The 17,648-nt window shown below is 36.2% G+C and overlaps 1 protein-coding gene across 1 annotated transcript in view; it reads left to right on the top strand.

Moving 5' to 3' along the window:
- Nucleotides 1–17,648, top strand: part of TPO (thyroid peroxidase) — a 54,232-nt gene that overhangs the window by 22,553 nt on the left and 14,031 nt on the right. Inside the window, exons 7-11 of the mRNA XM_064412048.1 lie at nt 1,780–1,986; nt 7,521–8,036; nt 13,474–13,732; nt 14,251–14,421; nt 15,186–15,423. Coding sequence (XP_064268118.1) covers nt 1,780–1,986; nt 7,521–8,036; nt 13,474–13,732; nt 14,251–14,421; nt 15,186–15,423 — 1,391 coding nt within the window. The remainder of the gene's footprint in view (nt 1–1,779; nt 1,987–7,520; nt 8,037–13,473; nt 13,733–14,250; nt 14,422–15,185; nt 15,424–17,648) is intronic.

Below are 17,648 nucleotides of genomic sequence, written 5' to 3'. Positions count from 1 at the left end.
AACTCACTGATCTTAAAAAGTATTGCAATATTTATGGATTTTAGCGCCTCATATACTTAAAAAATAGCAGACCTGCCATAGAGGGAAGTTTGAAAAAAGAACATTTGCACAGAGGACTGGGAGAAAAATTCCCCAATGCAGTGTACAATGATTTGGGCTGGATTTACAATTTGTGATTTGTCATCATTGCTTTGAAACCTGACTTTTAATGGACTCAAAGTCTTGTTATTTTAACCATTGTATGTTTAATAAGGATAATCAGGAGAATTTAGTGTTAATGTCACCAGCAACTCATGTTATTAATTAAATAACATTGTCTCTAAGTTGCACAATTTAGCACTCAGAGATGAAAACCTGACATTTACACAGGCAAATTTCCAGTAGATAGTACAAGCTGCCTTTTTCTAGAATCATTAGGGTACATGCTTGTAAAGCAAAACACTCTTAAAAAAAGATTATATAACTGTACTGAATCTGATCATAAATGTCTGACCATCAGCAAGATTCCCTGCTTTGTTTTGGAGTAAGGGTAAAACTAATGTCATAATTTTTTTTCCTCATTTTCATAATTATTCTTTTTGTTCTTTTAGCTATCTAACTATATTCTTTCAAAAGAAACATGAAAATATTGTGAAAGTGATAGATAAGTGTGAGGATTACTATAAAGCAGAACAGTGACAAGAAAATTTTACTAACTTCAAGAAAATGTTTGTGGCCACCAAAGCTATTAAAATACTGATCTAAAGATTTGGATTCCTGATGAGCTGTAGATAGCTTGCTCACAACTATTTCAGTACAAATCCTGATGTTCCTAACAAGTCCCATGTTGTCTGTTGTCCTTACCAATTCTATTTAACTGAACCTGCCTTATACATTTATTATATAGCCCTTATATTTATTACAGGCTCTGTGAGTCAATTTTATGTGCTGCCCTTTCAGTTGCTAGACTTCCAAGGCAGCTGCTACTTGCCAGGGAATATTTTGCAGCATGAGGGAGGAATCTGTGAACAATGATACCCTTAACATCTCCACAAACTGAGTGCTGATTTTGCCCCTATGGTTTTGCTTGGTTATTAAAATGTAGCATGGATGCCTCTATGTGCTCCTCCTAGAGCATCTGTATCTATGTGCATCTTGCACAGAATTGCATCAGAAATATTTTTTTGCTTCTCCTTGCCTGGGAAAAGGAAGCTGAACTTTCAGCTACCATGTGTTTGCAGCCTACCTCATGTCCTGAGCTGCATAAGCTCCTTCATTTACATTCAGAGCTGCTCAGTCTTTCTGAGTATCAACAGTGATTTGAGATTTCCCAGCAAATCCTTTTGTTTAAGGAGGAGAAAACAGAACAAATAGAAACAAAACTTTTAGACAGTCTAAAATAGATATGTGGTTTTCAAAATTCTCTGGAAAGGAACAGATCAAAGATACACTGCTCACTGGCAAGCAGATAGAAAAACTCAGTTGAAACATCCTTGAAACTGCTCGTAGCACCTTGGTCCCAGCTCCTGAACAGAAATAAGAACCTGGTAGAAGATGGATTTTATATTGTTTGGTTTGGGGGGGGGGGGGGGGGGGGGGTGTTGGGTTTTTTGGAGATTTGTTGTTGTTGTTGTTTTTGTTTGGTTTGGTTTTAGTCAAACCATTAGCAACACTCTACAACATAAAGTTAGGGAGGGGTAAGATAGATTTTATTACTGTTGTCCTTACTTTGCAGTGTTCTATCACTTTGGGAGAAGTAAAAACTGTTTGACACTCAAGGTAAATTTGTTCTTTTCTCAGGTTCGTGAAGTGACAAGAAAAATTATTCATGCACCTAATGAGGCTGTTACTGAAGACAGCCTGTATTCTGATATCATTATGGTATGGGGACAGTACATAGACCATGACATTGCATTCACACCCCAGAGCACAAGTAGAACTACCTTCCTAAGCGGGATGGAGTGCCAGATGACCTGCGAAAAACAAAATCCATGTTTTCCAATAAAGGTAAGATGCTAACTTAAATTCTTCAAGAGAAATTCCAAGCTCTAAACAAGTGAGTATAGTCCAGAAACATTAGAACAGACAGTGGTAGAAAAAAAGAATATAGTACAACTATTAAATGAAACAGGCAGACTTTTTTTTTTTTTTGGTAGAAATAATAAGCTATAGTTAATAAAAACATCAATTTTTTAACCTAAGATTTATGTTGCAGAGAAACCTTCCTAGTCTCTCCTAATGTTGTTGTTCTCATGCTTCAAGGTTTTGAGTTCCACTGGGGAATATCGAAAAGTAATAATTTACATTTTCAGTTAGATAAAATGAAAGGATCTTAACATTACTCATTGAAAGCAAAGATACTTCTTCCAGTTAATGCAAACTTTCAAAGAGAGCTATCTTTTCAATGTATGCATAAAAATGATCTCCAGGGAGTTGCTGAAACCTATATACATGACATCTTTGCTTTGAGCAGATGGAAAAACATGAGTTCAAAGCTTGTTAGAGGGCTAGAAGAAACATAAATAGGTATAAATTTAGGATACTAAATTTTTGATCACTTAATTTAAAAGAATAGTCCTTTCACTCAAAAAAATTGAGTAGCAAAGTAAAACCATGTTTTTGTTTCTCAAAGCACAGCCTGTCCAGCTCAGGCTGCAAGAAAGTTGCATGCCCACCACAGCCCTTGGTGATGTTTAAGTCAGAGCAACCTAAATTTCTTTACTTAGCATTGGAGCTTGATTATTGACCAGCTTCTCTATGTACTGCCATGTAGGGCTCCTATCAGAATAGAAAACCTTTCTTGCCTCAGCAAACTGTAGTTGATAAACGTTCTACAGTTTCCTTTTGCTTTAAGTGCCTCATTCCTCTTTCATTAAATGTAGAGGAAAAGATTTGGCTAACAGTAAAGAGAAACAAATCAGGTTGTGTTAAAAGATAGTTTGTCTTCCATATGGTGGGAGAATTCAAAATACAGGAAAGGTTAAGTGAAAATAATGAATGCCTACAATTTTACCACACGCTGGTAAACCTAGTCCCTCTCACCCTGGAAATATGGATGAGAGGGACTATTTTGAAAGTTTGCAAACATATCTTGAGAGAATTCAGAAAGAACAGAGGAGGAACCACAGTCTTTCAGATAGTGAGAAACTGAGGGCACTGAGTAACCTGAATCAACCACAACAGCCCTAATTACTGAGAGTATGCCATAGTTCTGACAAAAATCTCTAGTTTGCTGTGTTTCAAATTTCCATCTCGGGCAAGAAATTGGTTTTATTCTGTATATGTTTTTAACTAATAGTCTTAGAAATATTCCCATTCCCAAAGTCTTACCAAGAGAGGCTAGGACAGACACCCACTCCCTGAGCAGCAGTGCTTTGTATGATGTGAAGACCGATCCATTTGAAACACATAACACAGTATACGGACTCCCTGTTTTAAAGAGTCCACTTTCTGTAGCTATAAAACTGCAAAAGTCTTCAAAAGTCATTTGTGTTTGCAATAAATTCTTTGAAATAGCATGACTAGCATTGATTTTTAAGTGCAAAACCCCCACATTTTTTATTACTACGTGGATTTTTTGCTTGAAAAGAGACTCATACTGTTTCTCGTAACTTGAATGAAATGAGGATCACAGGGACCACAGTGGTCTAATTACTGAACCCTGACTAATTCAAGTCTCGAAATCCCATCTACTTAAAAAAGGAAACAACATAAGGGATCTTTGAAAAACTCCAAGGCTAGCATTATTCATGTGATAGAGGCATTCAGTGCAGAGGGATAAAAGGTGAACAGATTGCCATGGCATAGACTTGCGAGTGCATCTTTCAGTGCTCTAAACAAAGCACAGACTTTGGATTTCTGTCTTGGAGTTGTGATAAGGTTCAGAGAGCATGCTTCAAGGATGCTCTTGAAGGCAAGTTATGTGAACAGGTACTAAATCTATCACTGAGTATTTAACATGTAGCTAAATCTAGCACTGGATACTCCTCCTACTCAGCAGCGTAGCCCAGCAGGAGGACAGCTCAAAGGCTACCTTCAATGTAGCCACGACTGGCCATGGTAGGGGACATACAAAGAAATTCAGTCACAACCCTGAAAGTATTAGATAAGTTCCCCAACTTGTGACCCCTTCACATGGTTACAGTCCCATGAATTTTTCAGCTCCATCTTGTTATTAACCTGTTATTCACAGCTTTGATGGACAGATACAAAGATGTTCTTTTGCTTTTATGTGTTCAGTATTTTGTAACTCCTTTTTCTCAAAGACAGAGAACAGAGTCGGTATAAAAAAAAAAATTAAAATTAAAAAGAAAGGGTTGTTGCAGTAAATGCAGTAAATAGTGTGATCAGAGGAGCTAATTTTTGAACACTGAAACAAAATCTATTACCCTCTAGAACTACTCTTCTTTCAGAATTATTAACTAAATAAATCTCCACATAGTAAATATTTGGAAAACTGCCACAGTCAGTTTTATACATTAATTTTTTGTATGAAGAAACTGTGGCTGGTTTCCAATGGCAGTGAAATCAATAGCATATTATACAACAATGTAGACATAGAGGCTGCAGTTTACACTCTTGCTGCTCCTACAAAAGCGACACCCAAGAGAGAATCCACCCATAGGAAAGGACAACTGTGCCTGCAGCTACACATCCTCTCTGGGGGTTTCAGCAGGGAGAGGAGGCTGCACAGGTTAGGGAATCTGCCTAGAAAATATTCAGACAGTGCAATTCAATGAAGGATCAAAAGCTGCAATAGTGCATTGATATTAATAAGAAGTGTAGGTAAATGATTCATAGGTTCCCAGGAACCATTGTGATTTTCTGTTCTGGACATTTTTATAATAAATATTATAGAATTTCTCTCAGCAATTCTCACATTGAGCCTGTAACTTCTGGTAGAGCCTGAACATTCTTTTTGCTCTATATTTACAGGGTCCCCTAATGGGAAAAAAAACCCCCAAACCCACTAGCTTTAGTTTACAGTTCTTTTATAACAGCCTGACATGCAGAACAGGAGAAAATGTGTCATTCCTCAGATTATTATTTCAGGTTAGGGCTGAGACATAAATAAGCATTACAGAGACTTTCATAAGAGAGCTACTGACTTCATTCAGTATTAATTACGTTGCTGCCAATAAGAAAGACACGACACATACAGTTAGCATGATGCTATCCAGAAAAGCTTACAGTTTTACCTGAGTAAAAAAAGGTGGAAAAGAAACAGTCACAGAAAATTGAGGTGATTTGAAAAAGGTGACATGTAACATGACAGGTTACTGTCTCAGCTACAAAGAGATCAGTCATCTGCACTCAACAACTAGCAAAGTGAGTTTCTTCCTTTATCTTCTGTTACAGAAGCAGCAGCTTGCTGTCAGATGGGATCATGGACTTTTCTCCAAGTTGCATGTCCACAAATAACCATTAATATTTTTCTTTTTTATAAACTTTCAGAGACCATAAGCTAGGTTTTCTTTTAAATCCACAGGAAAAAAAAAAAAAAAAACCTTTACAGGGTCGTTTCCCACAGGGTGAATTCCCAGTAAGCAAGATTTTTCTTTAACCGAATTAACAGTTTAGAGATTGTGGTACACTTAAACAATTATTACCTTTCATTTTCTTTCACATAGAAGAATTTCACCATGACCAGGTTTGACCATGCATATATAAAAACTATTTAAATTAACATGCATACAGGATATGCAGGAATATATCCTGGATATACAGGAAAACTATTGTGGCCAGTCAGGGTTCTGTTGCAATTTTTTTCCCTCTAGAATTACGTGCCACAAACAAAAAAGAATCATGAATTTTAGTCATTAGTATTGGAAAAAAAAATGTTACTCAGTATCCATTTCAGCAGAAAAGGATCTCTTTTTTCACTCAGATTATTTTTAATGTCTCTAAATTATAATGTAAGGAACTTCTATTTTACACATTCAGCCGCTGGCTGCAAACTACTAATCCTATGAAAAGGGAAAGGACAGCATTATGCAGCTCTGCCAGTCCCTTAATGTTCATTACTGCTGTTTTTTTTTCCACTAGGGACCAGAACAGATTGAATTGAAATTGCAGAGGCAGTTAACTAATGATTATTCACTGAACTTCATTCAGTGTTCATATGTTTTGCTGTGAGCCTCACTGTTAAACAGCATAAAGGCATCTCCTACATTCTTTTCTCAGTGATATCTGAATTCTTCCTGGAATGTCTGCTGATGACTAGAAGCAGGAGACACTCAAACACATACAGGGCTATGGCTGTCAAGTTCAGATATTTGTATTATGAAATGAGCTGCCTGCTTACATTACCAGCTGAAGGGAAAAAGAAGCCACACTAATAGCAAAAGACATAATAATGAATGCTAAATAGAAAACACAAGATAGAGAAAATACTTATTTCAAAAATCAGTGAAAAAAAATTACTTGTTTTCTTCAAACGTAACCTACCTTGATTTGCTAAAACCTAGACAATGAAGAAATAATGGTAAAATTTATTTACCAAAAAAATTTAAACCATTTCTTAATGTAAATGGCTTGTTGGTATCAATCTCTACTGACATGAGCTCTCAGTAATAAGAAAATTTTACTTGGTATAATAAGTGAGAAAACGTCATTATATAAAGTTAATAAATTTCATTCCAAAGTTGCTTTGTTACTGTTAACCCCAATTTAATGACTGTTCTATCTTTGCAGACTGATCTCTCTATTATTAGAAAAATGAAGAAGAAATTACATCACCTATGCAGCATTCACTGTCTTCTGCCAAAGAGTTCTGAAAAATGAAAAGAAAGCATATAGAATACAAATAAGGGTTAGCTCAGGTGTCTGTACAAAATATTTATTTTCTCTTAGTCAGATTTTTGAGTCTCATTATTTAATCTCAGTGTCTCAACTGCGTGGGGCTCAAATCAATAAATGAGTGGGAAATCTTTCATTTAGCCAAGTCTATGTTCAGCCTTTGCTTTTTATAAAGATGGTCAGAATTCAGTACTTGTAAGACAACTGTTGCAATAAAATAATGTGGCAGAAGACTTGTGAGGCACTGGCAGAAAACAGAATGAATATTTATATCTATTTTTAGTTAGGAAACTGGATAAGAATTCAGTATTGAAACAAAGCTTTTACAGAGTGCTGCTGCAGACACTGAAACTCCTCATTATGTTTTGATGCATACAGCTAAATCTGCTGTCTCAGTTGCTCTTCAGCAGAACAGAATTTGACCACATGTTCATGTCTTCACTCTGATACATTTTATGATGAATTTTCATTGTAAAGTCAGACTGATTTAGATGTAGATGTATTGCATCAATAGCTTTTGATAGAGTAAATGTTTTGCGGTTTATTTGTCTCTGCTTAAAAAACATTCATCTTTTTCCTTCAGTCTAAAGAAAAACATTCTATACATATTTAGAATATGTCACTCCAGTAGATGAGGTCTGAGCAATGAAAAACTGAGAGAGTGAAGGTAAATATTTAGACAAGACTCAATTCAGCATCCACAGCTGTTCTCACCTCAGAAAATACCCTTATTTTGTATACAGGTAACGACCAATGATACATTATCTGCAGGGATGGATTGCCTGCCCTTCTACCGCTCATCTCCTGCATGCGGCACTGGTGATCATGCTGTTCTCTTTGGAAATATATCTGTGCTAAATACAAGACAACAGATCAATGGCTTAACTTCTTTCCTTGATGCCTCTACAGTCTATGGCAGTACCCCTGCTGTTGAAAACAAACTGAGGAATTTAACAAGCGAAGAAGGCCTTCTTAGAGTAAACTTAAAGTATTATGATAACCATCGGGAATACCTGCCTTTTACAGACCAGATCCCATCCCCATGTGCACAGGACTCAAGTGCAAGTGGAGGTGAGAGGGTGGAGTGTTTTCTGGCTGGGGACAGCCGCTCCAGCGAGGTGACATCCCTGTCTGCCATGCACACGCTGTGGCTGAGGGAGCACAACCGCCTGGCCCGAGCGCTCAAACGCATCAACGGCCACTGGAGCGCGGAGACCGTCTACCAAGAGACGCGCAAAATTGTTGGTGCTCTGCATCAGGTTGGCTGCTTGTTTGCTTATCTGCACTTGGCAATGAATAGCTCACAACAGAACTCACAAAGCTTCGAACGTGCTTCTGTGAGGGGCTTTTGAGATCACACTACCTTTTCTTTTCCACCTATTTCCGTGCTTCAAATACAGAATGCTTAAAGTTTGTTTTGCTTTCCACTTTCTTAAATGCAATGTCTCGGTGCTTAGTTTGTCTAGACACCTTAGTGCTCTGATTTTCATGGCAGTTCCTACTCTGATACATATTTTTGCAGGCATCTCCAATGTCTGTTTTTCTATAAAAGATGCCTTTTCAGATACTTTTTTGCTTGGGTTTTTTTTTTTTGGTAGGGGAAATTTTTTTTAAGTTATGTATGTCTCTGTATTTATATAATGTACAAAATGTTTCCTTTCTCACAGGTATATCATAAATAATAAATCCCCTGTGTAAAAATGCCAGTGAGGTTCTCAATGAAGTAGTAATGCACAAACATCAGGGGCTACTGTTGACAGGAGATAGCAGGAGAAATAAGAGTGGGAAAATACAGAAGAGTCCATAAGGGTGTTTATATAAGGCATGTTTTCTGACTCACATAATTTATTTTTTTTTCAGTAACAAAAGAGACTTTTTTGAAGATAAATTGGGGAAGGATGCAATAAAACTTCACTTTTTTGATAAAACAATTTCCCTTTCTTCTGCCACAATTTTTAGACAGTAGAATAGAATACGAAGCATGTTTTCTTTAAGGAACCACCTACATTATCTAATGCATTGTTACTTGCACTCAAAGCCACAAAGCTTCTGAGAAGTAACATACTTAATTGTAGTCAGTTCTTTTGAAATGTTTGGCATTTTGTTTGCTTAAACCAAGTCAGCTCCTCTGCCATAAATATACCATTTTCATTAAAAGAATGGCACAGACAAGTCAGAATTGTTGTTAATACTTGTTAGAAGAAAATCCAAAAGCAGGCCTCTGTGCATTCATACCCTTCTCATTTGCATCTACAAACATAACATCCTGAAAGAAACAGCTTTGTGCAAGGCAATGCACTGCATGGATCAGCACTGCTCATTACCTCTGCTGCTATCACAGACTAATGAGATTTGCCTGTGGCTCATTAGAAATGGGTTTGAGTTATCTCTAACTGGTTTAGACATTCATTCAGGACAGATAATTGGAGTATCTCTATTAACTGGCACACTAATGACAGCTCTGGTTGAATTTACCTTGAGATTTCCACTATCAAGTTTTATTTCACTTGCTAGACATTTGTAAAATTCTTTTTTTTGGAAGGAATGCTTTCAATCATGAGTCCTGCCTGTGGGTGTGTAATTGTAGAGACTTGAATAAAAAGCCTTTTCTTCTTTCTAGAATAAAGATGAAAGAAAACTATTTAGACCATACTTTTCCTCCTGGATGTTTTTTTGGCACCATACACATCCCTAGTGACAAGTACTTGATAATAGAAACTTGATAAAGTTAGTAAACATAACAATTGTCTGTTGATATCCTGCATAAAATAGATTTTATTTTTTTTTTCTCCATTATAGAGTTTCACTGATAAAGAGTAGTAACTGTCCTTTCTATTTCATGGGAATGACACATGCTTAACTTTATAAAGTATTAATACTGCAGTATACAGTGTTAAAAATACATATTCTTATTTACCTCGTGTTTTGTGCAAAACAAACCCCATTTTTTCATTGTCATTTAATATTTGAAGGAAAAAAATGTTCAATTATGCAACTGCTAGTCTTAACATTACTGTCTCATACATAGGAAGTTTGCACACACCTATGCTGCTCTTTCTGGAGACAGTTTCCCCTGATGTGCCATTTGGATTATGAAAGATGGATTATTTGGCACTAGTCAGATGGAGCAGGACTTCTGCAGATCAATCTGAATCCAATTCTCTTTGATTTATTACAGTACCAGAGAACCATCTCTGAATGAATGCAGTAGCTCCCACTTAATCCCAATTTTAGGTGACAGCTACCTTTAGTTTTCAGTGTACACGTAGGTGCTCATTTCACTTCCTTCTGCATCTGCTTGTGTTCTCTGAGCATCTTGCGTGGTCCAAGGCATGGGTTGAAAGTGAGTGACTTCTGAGACTTACATACATTAACTGCTTGGATGAAACTTGTTTGTGAAATTAGATGATTAGATAGCTCCTCTCCGAATATGAAATTATAAAGAATAAATAGATAAACAATATATATTATAAAATAATATATCTTGAATAATGTCAGAACTCATGTTTATAAAGTGCATAGTTTGGACTATTAACAAAACTATGATAATGTGTTCATTTTTATTAAAAATTGAACTCTCGTAGGATCACCTTTTTCTCAAAAGTTTAGGACTTCAACATCATCTTCATCATCTGTAAATCCTTTAGTATTTTGAGTGAGAGCTGTAAACTAACTATGCATAGCACTTTAATGAATTAAACATCATTGCTATATTTGATAGTTCTCTATTATTTCTGCAATCTCTTCCAAGTGCTGAAGCTTTATTTGATTAGCACTACACTATCTCAGTGAAATACTATTCCTCTGCAGTTACAGCTGGCCAATGGCAATGACAAGACCTACTTTTGGCCTTCCTTATGTTTATGGTGGTTCACATATTTTTGTATTCACTCTTCCAACCTTTTTTTGTTTTCCTATTCCAACCATGGTGCCCCACTCACGCCTACATTGGGGTATACTTGTAGAGGCTTTTAAAAGGAAAATCTCCTAAACCCTATGACAAAGAATTTCTGGATCTTTTGCATTTATCTAATTGATAATAATGTTTAGCTGAAATTCTGCCTTCTGAATGAGAAGATTGTTGCCTTTAACACTAACATCCTGTCTGACTTGCAGTATTCTAGTGTTTACAGGTCAGGATTCAGTTATTTTTTCTGTAAACAGTGCACATGGGATTCACAATATGATGCAAAATCTATATCTTTTCTGACATTCAATGCTGTTTCTATCTGGATACTTATCAAATGATTGGCAGAACTGCTAAGAAATTAGTGTTTTATTTTCTCTGGTATAAAATTAATAGCATTTAAATGATCTTAATTTCTCAGTTAATATATGATTATATAGATTAAAAAGGTCATATTAAAACACCAAGCATATGGGTCTCTGTTTAAAACATAGAGCTCATTTGTCATGATTTTCCACTAAATTAAATTGTTGGAACAATGACTGCCATGAGATAGTAGAAATATTGATGTTACTGATTTAAATTGTTTTCTTCGTGAGGCTTCTGCAGAGATTGGATGTGATGCAATGAGATGATGAATGTAGCCTAAGAGGAGCTTGGATTATCACTAATCTCATAAATGTCACAGCGTTGAGACCACTCAATACATTGCAGGTTCAGACTCAGGATATCCACATACATTCCTTATGCTCCTGCAAACACACATAAGTTAACCTTTTTTTTTTTTTAACAAATAGACTTACAGTAAGCCAGAAACGATGGAGCCATTCATTATGCTAGTTTGTGATTTCTTTGCCATATAGTCACTTTCTGTCTGATTTTATTGACATATTTTGTAAGAAGCTGATTCCTTTGTTTCCACAAGAGAATCTCATTTATTAAAGGAACACTCCACTGAAAGAACTGTGCTTATTTATGAAAGCAAATAAACATTTTATATCATTATATGAGAGAAGGGACTGCATGCAAAATAATTTAACAAAAATAATTTTGGTGCTTGTCAGCTGTAAACATCTTCTTTAAAATTTATATATGTGTCAGTTGTAAGAACCTGTAGTGAGCCTCTCCTTGGCTTCACACAGACAAATTTGGCCACATCCAGAGACTACACAAATGCTAGATTCCATTTCAGATGGGGTTCTTTAGCAGATTCCAGTAGCAGTATCTTATTCTTCTGTATTAGTAACCACTTAGCCTATACTGTTTAAAATTCACCTCTACTTGATGGGGCCTCATTTAGCCTTTGGAAGTTTTTATTAAACAGATGCCTCTCCTAGTGGAGGGTAGGCAGGCATAAGACCCCTCTTTACCCTTAGCCTTTTAAGTTTTGTGTCTTGAAATGGCAACCCCTCTTTCCCTGTCAAGGAAATTAGAAATGAAGATGTTGCCTCTGGAGCAAGTAAAAATCTGAGTTGCCCTTTCCTTCAGGGAGTCTGGCCTTCCTGAGCAGCTTAGCTTGGGATTTCATTTAAAATGAGCCAAAAAATTAGTCATGCCAGGATTTTTGTATCCATGACTAACCTACCCCTCCATAAGGTCTTTGATTGTAAAAACTATATCTAAAATTAGAACTGCTGTCTTGCAAAACCTTTGTGAATAAAGCAAAAGATTAGCTTTTCAAATGACAGTGTCAGTATTAATTTCTTGCAATAATTTTATTTGTTTCTTATGCTGCATTAAAGGATCTGTAAAAGGGATTCTAACATATTGTCTTTTATGTCTTTTGTTTGCTGCACAACCTACCCTGAAAACCTAAACCTCTACTTTCTGAGAAAAGTGATCAAATTGTGGAAAGGTTTGCTTGTCTGTGCTCTGTTCCTAAAATAAAAATTCAAGTTTTTTATAAGGTCATTTTATGCCAGCTAGTTTTTCAATATGCACTATATCAAGTTCAAAACACATTTGTCTATATATTTATTGCATATTATATTGAATCTATGAGGTATTTTATTGACTTCATTATGCTTCATATTTATCTCATATTGCTTTATTGAGTTCATCATAATCTTTAACCTATAATGCATTTTCATTTTATTTGGTACATTAGAATATTTTCCTTTTGTCATGATTACTCCTATGCTTTTCCATGCTACTGTAATACTATTACCTTATAAAAGCATTTGGCAGAAGGTGTTTATCAGTCTTTTCATTCTTGAAGTGTATTTTTTAGAAGTCTAAAAATTGATTTAAGTTTAGTATAAAATGCCTACAAGGGGATTTTGGGCACCAGTATTTTAAAGCCTCATCATTTCAAATAAAAATAAAAGAGGATTTGTGTCACAAACATGTGTCTGAAAATAGCATCTGTTCAAATTAGAAAGCATTCCTGAAAGACATTATAGCTCTTCTTGCTTTCATTGCCATTTTTAAGGCCATTATAATTTGCATTTTTTAATCTCAACACACCTCCTGTGAGCTGGATTACCCCCGTGGTTTGTAAATGAGCAGCACTGGTAATCTCTGCCCAGGAGTCTTTGGTCTGGCATATCTATGGTAAAACCTAACAGGGCCTGAGTACTGCACTGTTCTGAGCTGCACCACCAGTTCTCTCTGGTCATTTGTTCCCTTGCTGCAAAAATAAGACTGATATTGTTTTCCAGGGAATACTGCTCTTACTTATGCCAAATGCTTGGGCATAGATGAATGAAGTAAAAAGCATTTAGCACCTGGGTTTCATGAGTATTCATCTACAGAAAAGCTGAAATATGTTTCTTTTTCTTTTCTTTCAGATTATTACTTTAAGAGATTACATTCCCAAAATCATTGGTCCAGATGCTTTCAATCTGTATATTGGCCTTCATACAGGTTATGATCCCACAATGAATCCTACAGTTTCTAATGTATTTTCAACAGCTGCTTTTCGTTTTGGTCATGCAACAATCCAACCAATAGTAAGGCGATTGAATGCACAGTATTTAGATGATCCTGAGCTCCCAAATCTTCATTTGCATCAAGTTTTCTTTAGTCCTTGGAGACTCATTAAAGAAGGTACGATTTTATTTAAACTGTTTCTGTTGTTTTTTTGTCTTTTTCTTCCCAGAATACTGTAACTTTTTTCAAAGTTGCTTTTCCTGAATTAGGAATTGGAGCATTTATTTAATGAAATTATTTATTTAAGTTGTTGACTGCATTCCAGAGCACTAAAAAGAACTTCAATTATTATTCTCAATTAAATAGTTGACTGAATTGGAAAAACATTACTCTCCAGATTAAACCAGTCTGGTAGATTAGCAATATGAGGATGAGTGATGATGAAGACAGTTCTGGGATTTTTTTGTGTATGAATTTATTAACAGGTTGCAAATTATTTTATACATCAAGAAGATGGAGCTCTTTCATACCTCTATTATTTTTTCTTTAAACTAAAGGAGATTTTTGCATGTGTTTGAATGTAAAAACCTGTGTGGACAATGTTTTAAAAACATAGAAACATATATGTGTTCACATTTGTTATGAAAGTTACAATGGCTTACATATATGCTATAATACCATAATTTTTTTTAAAGGAGGCTTGGATCCTTTAATAAGGGGTCTTCTAGCACATCCAGCAAAACTGCAGGTACAAGATCAACTGCTGAATGAGGAGTTAACAGAAAAACTGTTTGTGTTGTCCAATAATGGTTCACTTGATCTATCATCATTGAATTTACAACGTGGTCGTGATCATGGACTTCCAGGTCTATTGATTTTTCTTGATTTTTTTCTTCCAACTGGTAACTGAAGTATAACTGCTTGTATTTGGGATACAATCATAAGCTTTTAAATAATAGCTTTAGTAATCAGAAAGGTCACTGAAGTCTTTTAAAATGTACATTGCTAATATTCTTAACTTTGATGGAAAGTATATGACAGTTTTGAGATTAACATAGTCTGGTAAATCTGGAATCTAGAGTCTAGAAGAACAGTACAAGTGAGTGGATCTGGGTGTGCTCAGTGTAGGTACCTGAGGCTTGTTCTTGCACCAGCTCCGAGAAGTGGGGCTTTTCTGCCTGAAGCAGCCACTTCCCATCACCAAGCTGTCCCCAGCCTGTGGGATAGGTCAGTTCAGGCACAGCCTCAATGGCTCCACCAACCACAGAAGGTGTTAGATGTCTTCAGGAGTGGTGTAGATGACTTAGGTACACTCTGAATTTAGAGAAATATTACATGTTTGTCACTGGTTTTTGCAGTCAGCCCAGGGTAAGATTGAACTAACAGTCAAGGAGTTAATAGCCCATCAGTCCATGGATATACCTGCTTAGAGAATGACTGTTGGAGCTTAGTTCAGATCCTGCCATAATTTCTCTGATCAATTAAACCAATAATAGTAGATCTTTTTTACACATAACTCTCTATGACTATGATCAGTGTTGTCAAAATCCAGTCCTTATAATTTTTTTTTTATTTTATATGTCATGCCTAACAGACAAATCTAATTGTCCTTTAAATATCATATTTGCAGGTTATAATGAATGGCGAGAATTCTGTGGTTTACCAAAACTGGAAACTCACAGTGACCTGAATACAGTAATAACCAATCCCAATGTCACTGAAAAAATCATGGAATTGTACCACAATCCTAACAATATTGATGTTTGGCTTGGCGGTCTCATGGAAGACTTTATTCCGGATGCTAGAACTGGTCCCCTGTTTGCATGTTTAATTGGAAAGCAAATGAAAGCACTAAGGGATGGTGACCGGTGAGTTTATTATGAGCCAAATGATGTGTAGAAACCCAGTAGCAATGGAGATTTTACAGCCACTTAAATAAGCTTCAAAGAAATCATTCTCTACTCCTTACACATTTTTGTCTTAGCTTTGTTGGGTGAGCTTTTGATTATTCTTCTTTGGTTGGTACACAGTCTCAATTCCAGATGACATGGAATTTGTTTGTTTCTGTGGTACTGAGGTGTCCAGCTGTGCACTCCTGCTGAAAATTCAAGGTGCCACCAGAAGTTAATTGTGGCAGGGGCCAGTAACTCCTGCAGGGATGGATATAGTACTGTGCAGGCTTTATTCCCCCTGAGGGCTGCACTAGGCTCAGGAGCTGAAAGAACCTCAATATTTTACGTTGGCAACTGCAGCAAAGTCAAAAGGGATAGGAAAACGTTGTAATTCAATCTTCATAGAGGGGACAATAAAAACACCATGTACATGGCCCTATGTGAATTGGGACTGCAGAGTATTCCCAGAGTTACCTCATTTGACACAGCATAGGATGTCAGTTCAACCAACCCTGCACAAGTGCCACCAGGACCTTGTGCCAGTGCAACGCTTCATACCAGAAAATCAGGAGGAATGCAGCTTTAGGTCACAACAGGGTACAAGAGGATCTTTATATCTTGCTTCTGCTTGTGAAGCAATTATAAAACCAAACTTTTTTTTATTTCTGCCATGTAGTTGTGGCAGTAATTTTGGATCTCATGAGACAACTAATTTAAAACTGCTCACACCATGCTAGCAGGGATTTTTAAGTACATCTAGTCCTCACAATGACCTTTAAGCTCCTCTTATAAGTTACTCTTATGGAAAATAGCCATTATAGAAATAATCATCCAAGGCAGAATTTAAATCTGAACTTTAAAAAATGTTAATTAATTAGCTCACAAGAAAAAGCAATGCTAATCATAAATGTGATATTTTATTTGCAGAAACTGTATAGACAACAAACATTCTACACATCTGTGTTAAAATATGGTTGAAAGTCCTCTGAACTGTACAGGCATACTTTTTCATGTCTGAGGAAGGAGTTTCTATGGAGGTCTTTTCAGCCTCCATCCTATTATTCTGTACCTTACACTGTTACTTAACATTCAGTGTCTTATAATGGTACCTGCCTTAAATAAACATAAACCTAATTTACTACATTAACTCCAACTTGAGAAAAAGAGAGTTCTAATAATGAAAGCATTCCTCAGTTTCTGCCACTCAGTTTCTGGCCAAAAGAAACCCCCTAAGAGAAGTTAGAAGTATGTAACAAGATGTTATAGTTGTCACATAATAACAACAGAAAAGTGTCTGGTCACATAGAGTGTTGGGTGTTACCTATAACTGCACCAGGGACATTACATACACTAGAAACTCCAATTGACAGATCTGTATTCAGGGATTTAAAAATAATTATTCTAATGTACTCTTTAAGTTCAAATATCAGGACTACCTGGAATTGTCATCTGACTCAACTCTGAATTCTGATAGCCTGAAAAATTTTTTTCAGTAAACTCATAAAAAATAAAAGGTTTTCTTCTTCCTATCTACTAAACTCAGGCACTGTCTTAACCACGTCACCTGAAACAACTTGCTTCTGATCCATCAGTCTTCTTCCTCCTCTTCCTCCTCTGAATATTTTTCACAGTCTCAGCATTTGGAATATTTGGGCAAAACTTCTGAATTTTTGACACAGGGATTTGGTCACCTGATACAGACAGAATGGAGTAAACCAAAATGTTTGTTAAAGAAATCACCTATCTGTTGTGTAGATTTAAAACATCATTTTTCATTTAGGCCTGTAGATAAAACTGAATTTTGCGGTGAAAGTAGAATAGCTTTAATGCACATGAAAGAGGACATGACAGGTGTAGGAGAACTGAGTGGAGAAGTCTTTGGTGGCTTTGGTTATGGGAAGGGGCCCCGGAATCATCAGTGAGATTTCAGGATGCTCTGGTAGTTTAGGAACAGTGTGCAGGTGAGGTGTAGGACAAAGGCTCCTTTGGTTTTTTTCTCCTTCCAACCCCTATATCTCTCCTGCATTTCAGTGCTGCTGAGGTGTGGGACATTTGCTCCACCCCTGGTTCTGTACATTGCCTCCTCCTTCAATGTAGGAAAAGTGGGATGGGTTTTTAAACAAATCAGGCTTCTGAAGATAACTATTGGCCTACAAATATATCCCATTTTCCAAAATTTCACATACACTTACCTTATCCAG

Source organism: Passer domesticus, chromosome 3 (assembly GCF_036417665.1).
Source record: "Passer domesticus isolate bPasDom1 chromosome 3, bPasDom1.hap1, whole genome shotgun sequence".
NCBI classification, from domain to species: Eukaryota; Metazoa; Chordata; class Aves; order Passeriformes; family Passeridae; genus Passer; species Passer domesticus.
Note: the sequence above shows the minus strand (reverse complement) of the source record. Positions and strands in the feature narration are given on the sequence as shown.